Source organism: Leptosomus discolor, chromosome 5 (assembly GCF_034619465.1).
Source record: "Leptosomus discolor isolate bLepDis1 chromosome 5, bLepDis1.hap2, whole genome shotgun sequence".
In the NCBI taxonomy this organism is placed as follows: domain Eukaryota; kingdom Metazoa; phylum Chordata; class Aves; order Leptosomiformes; family Leptosomidae; genus Leptosomus; species Leptosomus discolor.
Window position 1 is genome coordinate 11,154,260 of NC_141395.1, and position 20,759 is coordinate 11,175,018.

Below are 20,759 nucleotides of genomic sequence, written 5' to 3' on the forward strand. Positions count from 1 at the left end.
GAACCAGTGTGTGGGAACTGAAAACAGTGGACAACCAACCGCTACACGTGAGCGAGGTGACGGCATGTGCACTGTAAACAGTTGTCACCTGTATGTTCTCTGCCTCAAGCTGAAAAGGTCTTTGGAGCTGCTGATAATCTAATAGGCAATAGATGATAACTACCCGTCTTTCTAAAGAGCTGAGCTGCTGCTTTAGACAAAGCTGTGCGGGTCCTGACCCCAGTTGATAGCATGAGGTAATTGAGTAGTGAAGAGGAGAGAGTGTTTTGGGGGAGGTTGGTATGTAAGCACAACATAATGACATGTTATTCTTAACCCAGGTTCTTGAAAAGACATGGGGAGGGTAGCCGAGGCAGAACCCAGGCTTACTGGAGAAGCTCTTCTGATATAGGGATTTGGAAAAGCTGTGGCAGTCTTAAATCACTCTAACTGAATGTTCTTTTCCTGTATTTTTAGGAGGGTGGGTGGAAAGAAATGGTGAATGAGACTGGATTTCAGTTAAAGGTAATTACTACAATTGTTTGTCTCATGACTGCTGTGACACAGAAATACTCCAGCAAACATATTTTAGGCTATTTGTGAAAGGCTGTTTGCTGTTGGAATGTGTTAAAAGCATTGCTTTATATATACTCATCACTACAAAAAACAGTGGTGTTCTTAGCATGTAACAGGTAAGACTTCAGCTGTTAAGTTCTCTAGCAGGCTTGTTAGTACGTGCCTATGTTTGATGCTCAACCTTGTAATTCTGCTAGTAATGTAGAATTATGATCCTTATAAGCTTTAAAACTAATGAACTTGGGGCTATAGCAGTGCTTTTGTATGTTGTCAGTTTAGTTTAGCAGTGTTTTAAAGATGGGTGTCAGATTTAGCCTGGTAAGAGGTGCAAAGTGTCAAAAAAAAAAAGGCAAGCCAAGGGGTCTAAACTGTAGGATTTATTTACAAGGATAAGTTGCTGAAAGGGGCTATGACAGATGGATTTGGTGCCTCTTAACTGTTTAACAGAAGGTGTCTTGTAGTACTGTCCCTGTTGATATCACTGAGTTTGTGGCTGGGTTAGACTGGTAGAATTGCAGGGATGAGTGATCAAAGATCACTTGTGTGTACAGGACAAGAATCTGTGAGAAGCTGATAGATTGCTGGGCTGTGCCTGGAAAAGTTACTGTATGGAGACAAATACTGAGCTTTTGTTTCATTGTAATGTGATCAACTCTCATGAAATCGCAACTGCAAACTAGGTGGATTTTGAAGAATTATTCTGAATAGTGAGAGCTAAAAAAAAATCACTGGTGCTCTTGTCCTCAATGTCCAAGGGGCTTTGATACTGGCACTTAATGGTGATAACTTAAGTTGGCACTAGTTCTCTTCCATCACGGTAGGGCTTACATGTTGCTAATATTCATGATGCGAAACATGTAAAGCTGTCAAGCTGTGTTTTCCTAGTCAACACATCTTTATTTCAGTTTACACTCATAGGAGTTCAGGAAGTTTGTACTGGCAGGGTGTGTTCAGGAGTGTACACAGTGGCATGTGTGTGAGTGAGAACTCAGCAGAATGCTGAGAACATCTGCCTAGCTGAAACCATACTGTAGATTAAATGAGAGATAAGCAAGTCCTGTTTTCCTTCTAGGTTTGCTTGTGTGTATAGTTTCCCTTCTACAGTTCCTGCTTCCTTAAGGAAGAAGAAAAACTTTTTGCAAAAGCCTGGGAAGAAGCATCTTTCATTTATTCAACATCTGAAGCATAAACTCCTCAAGATTGGAGTTATTTAGCACTACACTAGAGGACAAACCTCTGTTTACTACATGTCTTAGACTAGAATGAGACCACTGGTTTACGTACTGCTGCTCCTCTGCTGCTGATGCATTTAAGCAGGATGTGTCTCTTGTCCCAAAGGCTTTGAACCAGGCTAACTAAACTTTAAATTAGGCATTAATGCAGTGTAGCATGTTAGAGTTGAATGTTGATGTTGGAGACTTTGTTTATTCTGCCAACCCTATCGTTAAATCATGCCTTTCCTCTCTCCCACCCCCAGCACTTGATTTTATTCTTTAAGGGATTTGTCACTTGGGATTTTGACCCTTCCTTTAGAAAGCAGAAAATTCCCCTCTGTCTTTAGTTGAAATGGTTATAGGATCATAGTAGGAATTAACTGTCTGAAAACTCCTCGACTGTACCGCATTTGATGGGGAGTTCATCTCTCAAACACTTGTGTGCATTAGTCTTAAATCAAGTTTAAGACTGGATAGACGTTTTTCTGACAGTGCAACTCTGTGTGGTGCAAATGCTCGGAAGTGCTGTGTGGGAGTTACTCTGCTGTTAACAGCAAGGAGGAGATAACCAGGCTGAGCACTGGCAGGATCTTGGTTCCTGCCTGACAGTGCTTGTGTACTTACTGAACTCTTCCTTCAGAGCACTGCATGTGTCTGTGACGAAAGGCAAAAACTTGCCCCGTAACTCTGATGCAGTAAGTGATCCTGTTCACGTGTAAACCTGTGGGATGTGCCTGCTGTCCCAGGAAACTCGAATGGCTTTGGTGCCTGCTGTTTGAACGGGAATACAGTATTTTGTGAAATGGGTACTTAGAGGGAAGGACTCTGACTTAACATCGGTGTATCTAGGTGGTGTTTGTACTGTTAGAGAACGTGTGAGGAGTACACTAGGTGTGTTGGGATGACCTGAAATCTGACTGCCTTGTGTAATGGCTCATGGGGGTAAAGCAGTGGAGGTCCAAGGCTGTACCAGCCCATGCTGGGAGTTGGAGTTACTGCGGTGGGTTTTATTCCTTATGCTATCTTGGACGTGCTTCCCCATGCTGCCTTTGTCTTCACTTTGCAAGACATTCTTAGAGGAGCGCCACACATAGTGGTTACAATGAACTTGTTTTCTTCCAATATCGGTCAGTCTTAGTCTTGCAGGTTTTGTTCATCTGTATTGGCAGTTTGGTGACCGGAAGAAGGACAGCTAAAGTTAGCAAGATTGCCATCAAGATGTGTTCCCTTATTCTTTCACTGGAGAGAGGTGTGTCTTGGTCAAAAGTAAACCCCAGGCGTTCTCCCAGAGTTGGAGTTTTCACGCAGCATAGATGAGCTGTATGTAAAATGCCACATAGAAATGAAAAGTTGTGGTGATGTTGGACCTCTCTGGTTGAGGCTGGGATATGTAATCTCTGTTGGTGTCTTATTAAGAGTAAATACCTGTTGCACAGTTTAATGTTGAATTAAACTAAAAAACGCCCAGCAAACTCCTTAGATTCCATTCTGCTGTTGCAGTCGTTGGTGAACCAACATCTCAAAGTTAAGTAGCCAATTACCTTTTTAATTAGGTATTGAACTTTCTCCTGTAGAGATTTATATATGCTATGATATAGAAAAGAACATTGTATTAAAAATAGCTCTATTCTGATATACAAATTACATATTTTCTGTAAAGCAAGTCATAAAATAAGAGAACACCATATATAAGGTTTTGATTTCACTAGGGAACTGTTCCTAGTAATAAAGAGCATATAGAGGTCACTCTACTACCAGTTTTATATGGTTTGAAAAATATAAAATAGTTTGTCCATATGGTCTTATGTTACCTAATTGCTTCATCTAAAAAGAATGTAGGGCTGTGTATCTTAACTCCGTGATTTGTGTAATATTCGAAGAAGGGACTATTTTTGTGGGATTTGGATTATACCAGCTTGATTTTAGTGGATACCGTTTACATCCTAGTTCACAAAAAATAGCTTAGTTTTTTACTTTTTATTTAAAAAAAAAAAAATCTAACATGCAGGGCAGCTAGTGTCAACTTGTTCAATGTTTGGAGATTTAAATATGCCAGGAAGGTAGGATTTTTTTTTTTTACTAATGGTACTGCCAGAAGGCTGAGATTTTTTTTTTTTTGTCACTGGAATTTAATTGCATTAAATTAACAAAGCTTCTTTTCCCCTTTTTTCAGGCAGATTCCAGATTAAAAGCTCTTAATGCAACATTCAGAGTGAAAAACCCAGACAAGTAAGATTCCACATCCTTCTTCCCTCCCTTTCCCTTTTTCAATTACAAATCTGTAGCTTCAACTTCAGTCTGTAGCTTCAGATGACAGAGTATTCTGTCTCCTTAGAATAAATTATCTTTCTGCACTTCAGATCTTAACAGAAGCCCAGTAAGGAGGCAGTGTGAAAAGGTTTGATAAATCATGTTTCTAGGAGCAGGAAATGTTCAGAAAAATGCCATCACTTTATGCAAAATGAGTCATTTTAGCTAGATTAAAAGGAAGGGACAAAAACCCCAAACAAGCAGACCCAGAAAAAGAATCTCTTAATATTTGTTAGCAGAGAAATCTTTCTAAGCACGAACAGAATACAGATCGATAGTAGGGTCTTTCCAAAAATCTGCTAGTGTACAACTCTGGATGCATGCACTCTGGTGTTGCAGTTCATAGTTCTCTTCAAGCTGCCAATTTTCACAGATGCTTTTGGAAGTCTGGAGGTCAGTTCAGCTCTGTTGCAGTTTAGGAAGCTCTGGGACAGGCACTAGAGCAATCTGCTGGATCGAAAAACTGGTCAGAAGTGTGAGGGTGCGTAGCAGGGAGGTTCGTCACCCCCTAGGTGATGCGAGGAGGGCAAAATGAGAGATTCTACATCTGCAATAGTTAGAAACATGAGTGTGCAGCAACAGGGCCAAGAAGTGTTGCTGTTTGCCATCAGTAAGCAGTGGAGGCCCGTACAAAGTGCGTTCTGTGTTCATCTGCAGTCCAATAGTGGCATTAGGAGGTGCAATTCAGGGAGAGTCCATGTGACTGCTCTGTTACCTGTTCCCTTTGTACTTCCCTAGCATCTCTGGGTGTTGTATTGAGGACGTTGGAGGGCACGTACCTTTCTAAACCTCTTCATAGACTTAGCTGTGAGTCGATGCACTCCCTCTTTTTTTTTTTTTTGTAATTTGTGTTTGCGTTTGCAGCCTTCTGTGACAGCAAGGGAGCTTTTAGCTAGGGCTTAATACAAAAGATAGCATTCACAAATGAGATCAAAAGACAGCGGTTCTCTTCAGTAGCTACAGGTGAAACTGGCCGCTTGTTTGGATGCTTTGTCCTCCATCCTCTTCATCTGTGGCTAGCAGGAGTTAGCTTTTCCTGCTTTCATGGCAGGGAAACTTTGCCTGTAGTCAGCATAGGTGGGCAAGGCTGGTTGAGGCTGAGATAAGGAATATACGGTTATCTTTCGGGGTAACTCAGTGTTTCGTAAAGCAAAGCTGTTGTGAGAAGTGGCTTGGTAAAAAGCAGGAAAAGAGTTAATACTAATACAAGGAAAACCTGAGGAAGGGCTTGCAATAACAACAGTCCCTGAGTATCTCTTTCTCAATAGAGACTTCGCAGCAGTTGGGAGGTACGGCACATGCTTTCTCTTGGGTTCTGCGGCTACATAGCTTCCAAATTGCACTTCTGGATACAAGTTGCTTAATAAGTAACCAATGAGCATAACTTGTATTTATTTATTGTTTTTTAATTCAGGGAGAGCCTTTTAGCATAGCATGTATGACCCTAACAAGAGGAATAGTGCCTTGCTCTGCTTGCCACACTTAGCTTGAGCTGCCTGGAAGCTGATTACCTCTGTGTTACCTTTGGTGCTTGCGTGGCTGAGTGGTGAAGCGGGCTCAGCAGGCTCACCTTGCCGAAACGAGAGCTCTGACTGCTGTGTGCAGTGTAGGCTGTCAGGTTCCTGACCAGGTGAAGAGTAGCTGCAACTCCCAGTCTGGATTGTCTCGTGGTCCTGTGGAGCTGCACTGTGCAGCTGAAAGCGCTGTGAGGAGCTTTACAGAGCTGGAATGGTGCTGCTGTACGAGTTCAAATGTAGACGGGAAACTAAACCTTTTGCTGTGGGAAGCAATTAGTATCTTCAATGATGGAATTATATGGTGATAAAAATGTGGTATTCTGTTACTCGGAGGTAAATTGTAACTACTGCAGACCTCTAGTTTGGCCTCGTGGTGCCCACCCTCTTGTTTGCTTTTTATGCTTTTAATCAAAACAGTAGCGTTCTTCTTGGTGAAAGGTTTCTTTAGAAAACACTAAATCCTTTTCTAAGGCAGAAAGTGGCTCGTTCTTTAGTGAACAGTTCTGTTCTTGTAAAATCTTCCTTCACAAAAGAGGAAAATGGTACTGCCCTCCCTGATGTGGGAAGGAGTACTGCAGAGTCAAATGCACAGCTTATCTGAAGTGCTGTCTGCTGTAAATTACATTTTCTTCTTTGTGATTACCATGAAAGATATTTTTGGGAAGTAACCTGGTGGTGATCCTACGGAAACATGACCTGATCTGTTCTTCAGTTGTGTCTGAAGTTCTACTTAATAGCTCAATTAAATATCTAGGCTGTTGGTGATATTGCAGAACCAGTAAAACAAAGTGAAAGGTGCAAGCCTCAGAGTGCCAAAAACTGTGTTGTTTCACGCTTCTGCTGTTTTTGATGCACTGGAAAGTAAACATCCCTTTGTGTGCCTCGCCAAACTCCGTTTGGAAAGTACTTTAATTATGTAATTTTTTTTTACATCAGCAGTGAGTAGGACTTAAGCAAATACTTGAGAAATAAACCTTTGATCTGCAACACAGCCAGTCCCTTAAAAACAGTTTTTCTTGAAAAATTATATTTGTAAAATTTTCAACCTTCACAGAAGATTGGGTAAAAAGTAACACCACTTTTGTTTATGCTTTTCTGTGACAATAAAAAGACAGTTTAGTTCTGAAGTAGTGGGTTTTTTTTTGTTATTTTATTTATTATAAGGGAGTATGGCATTCCTAAAGGCTTCCTTGCCACAAAGCAGGATAACTAAAACTTTTCATTATAAATTTCTGGAGTAGAAAGGGGAGTCTTCCTGAGCTGAAGGCATGCTTTTTAATCTTTTGTTTTTAGTTCAATTATTTCAAATATTTTCACTGTACATGTCTGCAGCTGTCCGACGTGCGGCCCTGGTGCATATTTTATAAAGTGTAAACTGAAAAGATTGCTCTCTAAACCCCACTGTGCAGATCAATGACTATATTTATTTTTCCCATACAGTTTCTCTGCTGGCTTTTAAATCTTTTTATGTACTTTAACCCTGTGTGTGTCATAATCTGATAAGATGCTCCTTGGAGATCAAAAATATTAGAAATGGTAATAAAGCTTCTACTTCCTGAATGTAAGGAGGAGAGTATTTTAGGGGAAGACTTCCTGGCAGGGGAAGAAGAGGTCTTAAATAAAAACCCCTGGAATTTCATACTTGGTCACCCAAAACAAGTGATCTGACTCATTTCAGTAAGACCTCTTGGGTACAGACTATTCTGAAATACAAAGCCTGACTGTGCGCCTGTGGTGGGATGAGGGATGAAGTATTTTTTTACGCTTGAACATCAACGTGGAAGGCTAATATTAGTCTCCCATTCCTTAATTCTAGTTGTGCTCTTCCATGTTATTTATTTTCAGATCATAGTTTAGTAATTTAGGTAAAGCTGTTTCTGGCTTCCTATCTGGATGAAATACATTCCTGCATACCACAGTCAGTCATGAGTTAGACTTTTGTGTGGTAGGGAGGGTTTACCTGTACGGAAGTGGCTGTTGCTCTGGCTTAACTGGTTACCTGTCACTAACAAAGCTGTGGCAGTGCCTCTGCTTTGTGATTAGGATAAGCTGAATGTATCAGCTTAAGCTACCACCAAGGCTTGACTGAGGTGGCAGGTAAAATGCCTCCTCAGTAGTGGCAGGCCAGCAGCATGCACATGGTCACTTGTGGTGGGTTCCCTAAGTGGTACCTTGCTAAGCTGTAGTGACTTGATGGCTTTTAGCTGTGTGCAACTCCTGTGCAGGTACAGGTCTCTGTAGGGTTTCATATAGAACTAGTAGCAGTTACTGTATGGCTGAGCCTTAGAGGAATTGTGATAATTGTGAATGCTTCCTTGAGCTTCTGAAAGGTGGTACTTAAAACTGGCTAGATGGCAGCTTGAAAGTAAAACATCTTTGTCAGGTCAGAAACTTTTATTAAGAAGTATGTATACTTGAGCAGATTTTGGCTTTGTACTTGTTTGAAGCTTTCCTGTTCACTCATGCTTGCTTTTATAAATCCCATTTTTAAAAAAACCCAACACAACGATGTAGTAATTTCAGTTACTTACTTATATTTTATAAAAATTTATCTGTTAAATTGGTCTGAAGCTTTATGTAAAAAAAAAAATAGCAGTTATGCAAGTGTTGGGTTGTTTGCTTTAGGGAAATTAAACTCTGCAGTCACTTCTTTAGGAGTCTTCAGCTAATTCCACCTCAACATAATCCAGGCTCCGTCTCGCTGGCTGTAGCGTTGTGTCTCTATCTTGCATTCTGTGAAAGTTTGCTTTCATGATGGCTAATGATGTACTATCTGTTTCCTGCTCCCAGGAGGTTTACTGAGCTAAAACACTATAGCGATGAACTGCAGTCTGTCATATCACACCTTCTGCGAGTCAGAGCTGTAAGTATTTCCCATGTGTGTCGTGACAAATAGTATAATTTATTTCTAAGGCAGTATTTCTTACGGAGTCAGGAGAACGGGTACATGTGCTCTAGAACAAGGGCAGTTTTGCCTGAGAGAGTCTGGCTCTGGAGCGTGGGGCAGGAGATGGCAAGGGGTGGGGGGCGCTGACTTAGTACAGATTTGCCAGGGGCAAGAGTTGCAAATGAGGTGGTTGAGTTTGACAGTCATGGGAGGAGCAAACGCATGTTGCTAATCTGCCCTCTCCCCTGATGGTCACGTATTGGAGGGAGGTGTTTTAAAGAGGATTGAGATGTCTGCTTCTCTCTGCTCAGCAGACAAGTTGCTTTTGCTGGTTGTCTGGGCTGAGAAGGGCCCCAAAACACAGTTTTCTGGTCAGACATATAATACTTTGTTTTCCAGAGCTTGTAGTATGAATCGTGTATGCTTCCCAGCACACTTCTTTTGGCTTGTTCTTCAATCTGTAATGAATAAAGTTCTTTCTAATGATGAGAACAATTATGTCATGCATCAAGATACTGTATGGGTTGAGAATGAAAGGTTTTGGTTTTTTTAAAGTCACAAAAAGGAAATGCGAAATTACAATTCCAATAATAAGGAGCATGATACTGCTTTCTAGTGAGTTCAACAGGGATTTAATTTTTGATGGAAACTATGCGGCAGAGAGGAAGGTAATGGATTGCCCTGTTGAGCTGAGGTTCTTGAAGATTAATCACTGGTGTTTTATGGACTGCCTTTTTCTCAGGGCCATGTGTGTGTGAGATCTGTTGGGCAATTTGCTTACATTTCCTTTTTACTCCTTTGACAGACCAATAATGGTAACTTTTACCAAACTTCAATGTCATTCACTGGTACATCACAATTACTAGGACATTATCTGGCTTACAAGTCACACTTCGGAGTGTACATGTGGTCTTTTCTGCTGAGGTTGTTGCCAGCATTGTAGTGCTGGCTGCAGCAGGTACTGACTCTCCAAACAGCTGAAATGACATGTCTAGCTCGAGCAGTAAGTGCAATGGATAGCTCATTGTCTTTCCTTAATTTCACTGAGCTGGATGGAAAAATCAAGTCACTTGGTAGAATTTTACTGGAGCTTTCCCTACAGTCTTGGTGGCAGGATGGATTTTTGTCTTGCCATCTTTGTGTTAAACAAGCAGGCGTATGTATAAGCTTGGTATTATTTGGGTAAAGGAGGCTGTGCCTTACAGCCAGCTATCAAAAACTGCAGGTGACTTCATTATTTGTGGTCTCCATAGGCATATCCTATATATGAGCACTTCCAAAGAAACACTTGAAATGTTACTTTTCAGTGTAGCCTTGATCGTGACTGCAGTCTTCAAAGACTTAATGCTGTTGGATTTCCTTCAGTAGTGGCTTAGATTAGATTTAGGCCTAATCTCGTTTCCCTGCGTAAAAACATCAGGGCTTTGGCTTGAAGTTTGTGTTTTCACAAAGCAATTACAGTTAATGTGATGATCAAAACCTGACTCTAAAATATTTTAGAGGGTGGCGGACCGGCTGTATGGTGTCTATAAAGTCCACGGCAACTATGGAAGAGTATTCAGGTAAGAGTTCGTACAGTTTTTAAATATTTACGTAGACAGATAGATGTGGGGGGAGAGAGACAGAGAATTTGTTGGTTATGTTGTTAATGCTTTTGAAAAGCATCTCTGAAACGTTTCAGTGTTTGCCTTGAAAAACTTCATGTTGCAGTACTAATGAGATTTGTGTTGGATATAGGCAACTCTGGATCTGCTGAGCTTAGTCTCTAGTGGAAGACTTCAGCTTTTTGTTTTGTATTCCAGACCTTTGGGGCTTTTGTTGTTGCATTGGCATTCTGTTTCTTCAGGAAGTAACTTACTACCTATATTCACGCAGTTGCCTCTGAAAAGCTTCTAGGCCCTTTTAAGGGTTAAAAATCAACAACTATATCCAATATCAGTACCTTTTTAAAGCGAATTTGCCAATCATTTTTTGATTTATATGAGTGAATTGCGTGCTCAAGTTTTCGATCTCACTGGAGAATTAAAGAATCTAAACTTCTGGTTAAGGGAAACCTCCTGCTTCTACACACTGTTCAAGTGCTAAATTTAATTCTCTGGGTTAATGGATTGCAGATGTCTTTCTCATTGGGGGTTTTAAAGTGAAATTAGGTGTAGTTCTGTAATAACACAAAGATAAACAAATGTCAACATCAGCAGAGTGGAATGTTTATGAAAAAATGAAGGACAGAATAGATGCATTAGACATAAATTATATGAAATATAAGGTTGTCCCCCCTCCTTTTTTCTTGTAAAAGGAGCTGTGGATGTAATTCTTGTAACTAAGAAGTCTCACGAGGTTTCACGAAGCTGAAAACGCAATTAAAATTGCAGTGTATGTACTTGGATGTCCAGGACAAGTCTCTTGCTATCTTTATTGTAGCTCTGTTTCCTTCTTTATCTAAATGATCTCCCTAATATGGATAGGTGGTTGCAGTAATGAGATGTTACTAAGTTGATATTTTTTTTTTATGACTAGAACTAAACAGAAGTCTACTATGAAAACAGAAAACAATGTACAGCAAACGGTTTCAGAGCAGTAAAATGCTTACAAATGTAAAATCCCACCTTCTGGCTTTTGGAATGAAAGTCTTCTATCTGATGTGTGGCGAGACTGGAAAGCTTAGTTTCTTCTTGATGAGCGTGTGAGACCAAATTCTGGTTTAGAAAGTTCCCTCTTCTCCCACCACCCTCCCCAGTTATTTTAAGTGCTGGGGGTTTTATTTGTTTTGTTTTGTTTTTAAATTGAGTTTTAGCTATTTAAACAAAACTTTCTGCTCAAAAGCAATCCCAGACTAAGTGTATTTGTGAGGATGAGTTTAGGTGTCAGGGACAGTTGTTTAACAGAGTGCTGTAAATAGCCTTGCCACGTTGTCAGCGTTGCTCCTTAGAGGAAGAAAACGGTTTGGCCAAGTCTAACTTTGAGGCAGTTTCCATTCAGGTGTCACCTGGAAAGAAACTATATACAGGATGCAGCTTATTAACTTCCCTTACCCTTCACGTGTGATGTTGTTTCTCGTTTGTTTTTCCTACAGTGAGTGGAGTGCAATAGAAAAGGAGATGGGGGATGGGTTGCAGAGTGCTGGCCACCACATGGATGTGTGAGTACTGACTGAATATCTGATAGTTTGATGTAAGCCAGATGTAGAACTCTCCCTCTTTCCTCTCTTTTCCCTCAACCCCAAAGTATGTATAAGTAGAGTACCGAGGAAGTTGGGGGTGTGTTGTTTTACAGTGTTTCTGTGACTTGGATGCAGGCACAACTTTAGCATCCATGTACTGTATTAAGTAGCTCGAAGGGTCTCAGGAGAACCAGAGGGGTTTCTTTTTTTTATTATTATTTTGAAATTGTAGAAGTATTTGGATTTCTTCCAGTTTTTCTTTTAAGCTACTATGCCAGAAACTGGTGGAATACAACTTTAATGTACTGCAGACCTGATGAGATCAGTTTGCTTTTGATAGCAGCGTTTTGTACCATGCAGTAGATGGTACACAGATTTGGACTTAATTATAGAGTTAAGAAATTTAATTAATCGACACCAAAACTCCAATGGATTCTTGAAACAAATACTGACTGGATGTAATAAAGTAGAGAATCCTCCCTCTTTGCATCTTTAGAGTCAGTTGGCAGAGTACACGAAGCACAGCCTTCAAAATAAGAGTCCATCACTTCAGAGGGCTCACAGAAGTGGTATTCTAGGCTCATGCTTTCTGCTTTTCAGGTGGCCATCTATAGTAAGTGAAGCGGTACAATTTCTCATCAGTCTGATTCCTCTTCTATAATTGCACAGTACAGATAAGTAACAACTCCAGCAAGAGCTGGAATCTGTTTGATGCTGCTTCATACAATGTTTTTACTGATAAAGTGTAATTCGTGTGGAAGTGAAGTTATCAGTTTCAGTTTGCAGTGCTGATTTACATGTGCACTACTGCCTGGTGGTTGTTGGTGTTATGCCATGCCAAGTTGGAAGAGGGTTTGAAGAGCCATACCAAACTGCCCTCAGCTTCTTCAGAATAGTTCTGTTTTTATCAGCTCTTTAAGAATTTGAACACCTCTGAATAATGTATTCACACTGCTGTGTTTTGGCGAACATGGTGGTTTGCACCCCAAAAAAGCTATAATATTTTTTTAGGCAGAGGGCTCTGGTGAGAATAAAGTGGAGAATGTGTTCTGCTTTCAGAAGAAAATAATTGAAGTAGAGGTGGAATACAGTGTTAAGCAGCATGCAGAAATTGAAGAGATTGTGAAAACAGGGTATAATATAGAGGAGTTAAGGAGGCAGAAGCAGGTTTTCAGTGGTTCAGCTGCATCTTAGTGTTGTGTCAAACACTTAGAAATGCATAACCAACTAAAAGAAGCATCTTCTCAGTCAGGAGGCTGAATCCACTCCGCACATCTGAGATGTTTAATATTTGTGTCTGTAACACAGTTAGGGTTAAAGATCCAGAGGAATGACAGTGAGTTTCTGGGTAACTAATCACTGCGTGAAGTCTGAGGTAGCTTTCATTGTCTGTCATCTCTTCAGCTCTGGCACTCTCATGCAACAATAATCTCTTGGTGGCAGTCGAAAGCACGAAGCAGCAGCTGTGAGATTCAGGAACTCATTCAGTGACCCATGTGGTCTCCTACCAGTAAGGTTCATATCTATGATCTCTTGAAAGTATAATTTACCAGTCCAGTTACCATTCCCATAACATCAGGCAGGAGTTTGTTGCAACAGAAAGCTACTTCAAGAAGGTTGCCTAATATAGATGTTAAACTTCAAGACTAATTTAATTATTCTCCATCTACCTTATATGCTGTAGCGTTTACTAGATGTTTATTTAAACTTTTGAGTTGTTACTGTTTTAGTATGATCTAAAACTGCTTAATATTTGGAGAAGACATCCCAATGCGTCTCTAGGTGTGTGCTGCATCACAGGATGAGGCCTGCTAAAGTGATAGAAAACAGCAGAGTATGCTGAGAAAGCTCAAGTGACTGGCTGTAATTCTAGCATTGAAAAGCTGAAAGAAAAAAGTGCCAGACCTCTGACTTCTGTCCTTTATGCTATTAATGAGTGACCCTTTATCTCTGAATCAACTAGACTGTCATTACAGGTGGAACCAGTCAAACTGAAACAGGGATTTAGCTGCCGTTTCACACAGAGTGGGAACATGTTACGTACCTTTAGAACTTAGGGCAGTGTTTCTTCTTAAGATTTTCCCTGGTTTGCCTGCCTGCTTAGGACAAGCTAGTATTTAAACTTGAGCTTAGGCAGTCAGAAATACAGCTTGTCTTACTCATTTTTTTTATGTCAAATAATACTTAAGTGTAATTTTGAAAACCCTGTCTAGGTAAGGTAGGGGTTTTTTGGGGTTTTTGAGTTTGGTGTGGGGTGGTTTTTTTTGAGAGTTGTTCTGCCACAGATGAGCTCTAGCACTGCTCAAAACTTAGAACTTACTCAAAGCTGAAATGTGGTTCATCTGCTGCCCTGAGTAATCTAACCACTATACTAAAATTATTGCACTTCAGAACTTAAAAATAGACAGGGTAAGCTACTTGTGATCCTGGGTGGCTGCAGGATTTTTTCAGAACAAGTGTATCTTTCAACAGTTTGGACTTCTTCCTTACTTTGATTCATAATGTGAACTCTTGTTCTGCCCGTTCTTTTATCCCTTCTACTTAAACTGATCTGCTGTTGCTGGTCACTTCGAATATTAAGCTTATTTATCACCAATACCCTTGGTTGGGCTTTTTCTGGATGTGCCGTGTCTTTGATTTCGCAGAGCATCAAAACAACTCATTGTGCTTGCGAACTTGTAAAATTCATGAACAGATGGGCATGTCTACAGCTCTTCCTTAGTCTTCCCATTCTTCCAGTTGTTCTGCAAGTAGCTGCTCCCTCTTTGAGGAGCCTTAATTCGCATGCCTGACTGAGCAGGCCTGAGGATGATAACTTTCAGCGGGAGTCAGATACCTCCCTTGGATTCCCAGGGTCTAAATGACCTAGTTGTTTCTTTTGAAGCTGGCAGGACGGATTTCTTGTTCTCTCCAAAGTCATGTTACCAGTACCCTTTCAGCTTGAGAGATTGCCATTTCTTCCATAGAGCCAGTTACTGGAGAGGCACAGGGAGAGAGGGGAAAATCTCAGAGCTTGCAAAAACCTGAAAGCCAAGAGGTGCTGTGATTAACATTTGGGTCACATTGTGCTGGTCACTAGGCGAGCTTCAGAGCCTGCAGCTGTGCAAGGGATTGCCACATACTTGAGAATCCAGACTGAGTTAGCAGAACTGATGAAAGCATTCGTGATGGGAGCTCATTGATTCTGTTTATTTCCAGTGGCACGTGCCCTGTATTGTGGGCTGAAGTGGCATCCTATTTCTGCCACTGTGCCGAGTGAGGTGTGCAGTTACCTCTCAGCTGTAGGCCTGACCCTGCAAATGTGTCCAAGCACAGTCATCTTGGCTAGCGAGAACTTATTAAATAGTGTCTTTTTAGTTAAAAAATTAAATGTTTCATTTAAATATTCAATAAGCAATATAAACTAGAAAAAGAGAGTGCTTTTTGCCATTTTTAGGAAATATCAGCCTAAATGACAGAACTCTTACTGAATGCAAGAGCTGCAGAGTTGGTCCAAGCCCTTGTACTTCAGATTTCTCCTGAAAAGGAGGGTTTAAACTTCTTGTTGCCCTGCATTGATACGCCTGGCTTACACAGCAGACAAGGCAACAGACTTTCCTTCAGCTCCTTTATCAGGGAGCTGAAGGACTTAGTGTGGTGTTCAGAGCACCACTGTGAGTTCTTTCGTCCTCGGCTGAATAACGAACAATGAAGGCAGCCTCTTTGCTTTTCAGAAGGTATGACTGTTCCCATTCCTGTGCCTTAACGCTTTAAGCCTTGCAGGATTTCTTCTGCACCATGTCTCTTTCACCTTGGTGCTGCCTATTGACAGTTCACTGAAGAAAAGGAATAAATTGTTTTTCTTTCCTAGAAGAAAAACTGCCTCATCTTCAGCAGGAAACTTATGATAGATCTTGTACTTGTCAAAAGATTCATTGTAGTAACAACCAAAGAGACAGGCCTGCAGGAATGTTTATATTGGCCGATTCAGAGTTTAATTAAGAACAAAGTAGACCCCCTTTTTTGAAGCGCCTTTCATTGTTTTACTTTGACTGGTGTTTCTGTCACAGGTTTCCTCCCTTGTTACTGTATATGTAGTCCTTAAAGGTTAGGTTAAGGAATTTTATACTTAACCATGGCTGCTTTTCACCAGATACGCAGCTTCTATTGATGACATACTGGAAGAGGAGGAACATTATGCAGATCAGCTGAAAGAATACCTCTTCTATGCAGAAGCACTACGGTATGTACAGAAGCGAATAGCTCAAATGCAAGCTGCAGTCCTTTCCTCTAATGTCGTGTTGATGTTGAATTTAGTTTGCCATCCTCTTCTGTTGTCCGAGAAGTAGAAATTTCAATGTTGTGCAATCTCCATGTTCTCATCTCCTATTTTGCTTATTCGTATTTGATTGCCATGTGGGTGGCGATACAAACTGGAACTGAGCTGATCAATAGTGAAATGACAGAAATGTTAAAACTGGTATCCTGTGGAAGGTGATGCTGTTTATTCTGGTTACGCTGTTCCCTTGGCTTCTGGTGTAATAGTGCCCCAATGTGCTGAAAGCTTCAGCTTTCAAATGAGATAGGCCAAGCAAAGCTGCTACAGCCATTACGAATTCCAGCAAGTTTCAAAGTGCCCTGTATAACCTTGATCTGCTGTACAGTATTGTGCAGTTAAATACTGATTTTAATTTTTTTTACATTAGCCTTCATAGGACAGTCCTCCCTTACAAATGTGGATACAAAAGCAAGGTGCTTTATGCTGTAAGATTGTGCCTGAAGCTGTTGTGTGTTTCCCCGGGCTGGCTCTGAACCTGTCGGAGAGGTCCAGGAGAACCGGGTCAGCGGGTGTAACAGCTGCTGTGTGGGAACCCAGAGCACTGGTAGCCTCTCCTGGGAGACGAATGTGCATCCGGCAGCGGAGTACGGATGTAGCATCGTCAGCCCACACAGGACTGGGACTTACTGCAGGTGGCCAGAGGAAACTCTCCTCTTTTCCAGATGAAAGGCGCTGTATGAAACTAGAAGCACAGTTTCTTGTTTTATTCTTTAAAAATAAATGTGAAGAATTTTATGATTGATTGATACATTGCTGCTGTGGCAGATACCATCTCCAGGTACCTTTTGTCATAGTTGTGATTTTTCTGTAGTATATTTTGAATAAAACTATTTTACAGTGGTGTCCTTAAGTAGGTGGTAGGGCTTGTATTGCTGAGAGTGTCTTGGAATGAGTCTGAAAAGCGGAGCAGAGTGCTGCTGTACTAAGAACTTCCTTTATGCTTTGATCCAAGCTTGCTTAACTACCACATTTGCAGAGTTATGCATTCTGTGATAAGGCTGTTGAATTTGAGCTAGATAAATAACTGAATGTGCTGCCTGCCAAAAAAAAAAAAGCCTGATGCCATTTGTAAAGTTTAAATGAAGGGAAACGTAGCAAAACAAAGTATTACGTGACAGATCTTTCATTACTTACTTTTCAGGGCCGTTTGCAGGAAACACGAACTAATGCAATATGACTTGGAAATGGCTGCACAGGACCTAACATCTAAGAAACAGCAGTGTGAGGAGCTGGCTACAGGAGTGAGTCTTTTTCCACTTTCTTCTCCAAGATGCCTCTTTTCTTTTAAATTTATTTTTTATTTGAGCCAAGTTACTCAGAATGACATTTAAATGGCACTAACATGCTGGCTGCTGCTTATGAGAAGCAGTATCATATGAGCTGTAGGCATCTGAGCTTCAAAGTAACTTGGTTCTTGGTGACATAAGATGTTTGTACCAAAGTTGGTTTATTGAATACTGAGCAAGTACAGGGTTGCACGAAATATGACTGGAGCAGAATAACACAAACAAGTCTATCCTAAAGATTGAGACGTTGAGAATTCTGAAAGGCTTCCTCTGCCTTTCGAAAGGTGGGTGTTACTGATATGTGGTATTAGCCCCTTTTATGTGGAAGGTAATGTTACTTAAAACATTATCTGAAAGTGATAACTTAAAAAAACGTGTTTAGAATTCTTAATGATGCTGTTTGTTCTATTGATGTTCTGTACAGAACTACTTTATGGATTTTCTTTCTCATACAGAACACAAGACTTAGTTTCTTTCCTGCTCCAGCAGGAAAACTGCTCTGAAAGGTTGTGTGTATCAGTAGAATGACTCACTTATGGTCCAATCCACAGACCAGCCTTAAAGAGTTTGAACATCAAATTACTTCCTCCCCACTTTGCTTGATCTAGGGTGAGCCGCTACACCTCCCATAGCTGCCTATCAATTCATGAACACTTTGTTCATGAAATGGAAGTTAAAGCAAAAAATCAGCCTGAATGATAAGAATAAGCCCAAATGCTGTTGAAGATCCCATAATGTCTTGTGGCTGTGCTCAGGAATCCCGAACCTAGAGTGTCTTTGTTTTTTCTAGACTGTGAGAACGTTCTCCCTGAAGGGGATGACCAGCAAGCTCTTTGGGCAGGAAACGCCTGAGCAGAGGGAAGCCAAGATAAAGGTTCTAGAAGAGCAGATACAGGAAGGAGAAGAACAACTTAAGTCTAAAAATCTGGAGGGCAGGTAAACGGGCCTAACTTTTTCAAAGAAAACACGGGGCTTGTCTTAGCAAAAGGCCTTGACTGGATGCGCTTGAAGGTGTTTGCGTTTTAGAAGTGTTTTTAATATATTCTTGGTGTTTATGAGCTGTCTATAAAAGCTCCTGTCAGCTGCAGGTTGTGAAATAAAGTACAGTACATGCAGTTAGCTTCTGGTCTGAGCGTATGGCTTATGTAAAACCTGATGACTTTCCCAGTTACTGAGCCCACTCTAATGGCTGACTTGCATGCCTTTATGTTCAGCTTCTGATAGGTTTAGCAGGTGGGCTTGTAGGTCTGCAGCTGAATAGCCTAACACTCAAAAGCTGATTTGCTTCGAATACGGTATTTAGTTTGGTTTACGTGTATGGGTCCTGAGCTCATGTTCTGCAGCTTCTCATATGGGGGACAACAGGCTCCTGTTTGAAAGAGATTAGAAGTTCTGGCGAGTTGTTTGAGTAACTGCTGCTCGGTGCTCTAATGAAACTTTCTCCAGGAATGTGAGCATGAAAAATGGGAACTAACGTTCCTAAAGCAGTGTGGTTGTGTCAGAACACGTTCATCGTATGACACAAGGGGCAAATGTGGTATCTCCTAATATGTTAGGATTAGAGCTGGAAAGATAAGACTAGTTCATGAATAGTTCAGAACAACAAGACACTCAATAAATGCCATTCCTTAATCATTTTGACAGAAGTACCGGAGATGTGCTTGCGTAGCTCTGGAAGCAATTTTCAAGTGAATACTTGTCTTGTATGTATAGTCCAGCACAAATGAAAGCTAAAAATTACAGAAATCTCCTCCGTTTTAGTTCAGGAGACCTGAAGACACATCACCAAAACAACAAAATTAATTCCTGAAGTGAATTGTCCAAGTCAAACTTGCATTGTAAATGTTTGTTGCACTTGAGTGTCTCAAATCCTGATGACAAGTGAGTTTTCACATCGGAAGGACAAACATTCTGACTTGACAATTGAAAAAGTAACGTGCAATGTTGTCTGCTGAATGTTAGTGTAACGATACGTAGTTATCCCAACAGAACCTGAGGGGAAAAAAGTGTATTCTGAATTATGCTGGTTCTATGGCAGTAATGTTCACTGGGGGGAAAACCCCAAACAATCCAACGCATCCTGGGAGACTGATTCTCCAGTTCAAAAACCTTAAGAAGGAGAATTGGGTAGTAGTGCCAATTATCAAATGGTGACAGGGCAGGATGCACAGTCATTACAGGACTTGGTTTACTGGCTGAAAGATGGACTGCTTTGTCATACGTAGCTTCTCTGCCGAGGGTCCAGAGGAAGGAAGATGAGCTGGGGATGGAACATGTAAAAGACTTACTAACAGAAATAATGCTTTTAATTCCAGAGACTTTGTGAAAAATGCCTGGGCTGACATTGAACGGTTTAAAGAGCAAAAGAACCACGATTTGAAGGAGGCACTTATAAGCTATGCTGTTATGCAGATTAGCATGTGCAAAAAGGTACGTTCAGCTTGTGAAAGGCCAGGCTAGTGTATTATGTATCGTATCGGTGGGGGATCAGATGCAAACTTCAATAACTAGGGATGTTGCAGTCACAGAAGGTTGGAAGTCACTAGCGTAAAACCTCCCACCTAATCTTGGTGACATGTTAATGTTGATAATATATGTGTAATAGGCAGTGTGGTCTGATTCCAGTGTGGTCTCTGCCTTATTCTTGTGTGAAGTTCTGTGGGACCTCTTTGTAGAGTCTTCTGTGGTAGAAGGTCTGTTGGTGAGGTTTGCAAACAAAGTGTATTTCCATCTTGGGTTTTAACTCCTTTTTTTTTTTTTTTTTTTTAAGGGAATTCAAGTTTGGACAAATGCAAAGGAATGCTTCAGCAAGATGTGATTATCTGGAAATGAATTCCTCCTCCAAGTGCCAGAGAACGGAAGCACAAATGTATAACACCAATGTTAAGTTGCTACATGACTTACAAATCATGAAATAAATGAGTGAATAGTTTTTCTTTCTGCTGATTGTAATTGTTAATAAAGGACAAAAAGGACACGTTATTAAATGTTTAGCCCTGACTGCCACTTCTGTGGCGTGTTTTATATGTGGTAGCAAATAATTCAGGGGTAAAAGAGTTACTGAAAACTATGGCTCTGTATTGGGGCAAAGGTATAGGGAAAGTTATCCCAGAAAGTATGGACTGAACTGTTGTGAGGCTTGTGGAACACCGTGCTCTGTAACGTGTAGATCACCTCCAGATGCGCTGCTTTTCAGCCCTTGCTGTTCAGAATTTTTAATGCTCAAGGGTGCTTTGGTTCTGTAATGGGACACGCAGTTGTGCTCTCGAGGACTACACCACAAGAGGACAAAAATGAGATGTTGTGACGCCTAGGGTTCATATTTAAATGCCTTTGCATGTCCATAGAGAAATGTGCTTTTCCAGAGTTCGGGTTTAGCAGTCTCAAGCTCCTGAGATGTTTGAAACTCTCTACAGTAGAGGTGTTGTACAATGGTTTGGTACAATATTCTGCATTTACTGGTTCCCACCTACGTTTTGATATGGGCATTGATTTCTTGCCAAACTTCTTCC

The 20,759-nt window shown here is 40.8% G+C and overlaps 1 protein-coding gene across 1 annotated transcript in view; it reads left to right on the forward strand.

Annotated features, from left to right (window-relative positions):
- SNX4 (sorting nexin 4) overlaps nucleotides 1-20,475 on the forward strand; it is a 33,709-nt gene extending 13,234 nt beyond the window's left edge. Inside the window, exons 5-14 of the mRNA XM_086465362.1 lie at nucleotides 457-504; nucleotides 3,943-3,998; nucleotides 8,387-8,459; nucleotides 9,984-10,045; nucleotides 11,557-11,622; nucleotides 15,776-15,865; nucleotides 17,103-17,202; nucleotides 18,038-18,183; nucleotides 19,563-19,677; nucleotides 20,018-20,475. Of these exons, the coding sequence (XP_086321488.1) occupies nucleotides 457-504; nucleotides 3,943-3,998; nucleotides 8,387-8,459; nucleotides 9,984-10,045; nucleotides 11,557-11,622; nucleotides 15,776-15,865; nucleotides 17,103-17,202; nucleotides 18,038-18,183; nucleotides 19,563-19,677; nucleotides 20,018-20,065 (804 nt within the window). The 3' untranslated portion in view covers nucleotides 20,066-20,475. The remainder of the gene's footprint in view (nucleotides 1-456; nucleotides 505-3,942; nucleotides 3,999-8,386; nucleotides 8,460-9,983; nucleotides 10,046-11,556; nucleotides 11,623-15,775; nucleotides 15,866-17,102; nucleotides 17,203-18,037; nucleotides 18,184-19,562; nucleotides 19,678-20,017) is intronic.
- Nucleotides 20,476-20,759: the final 284 nt, after the last annotated feature.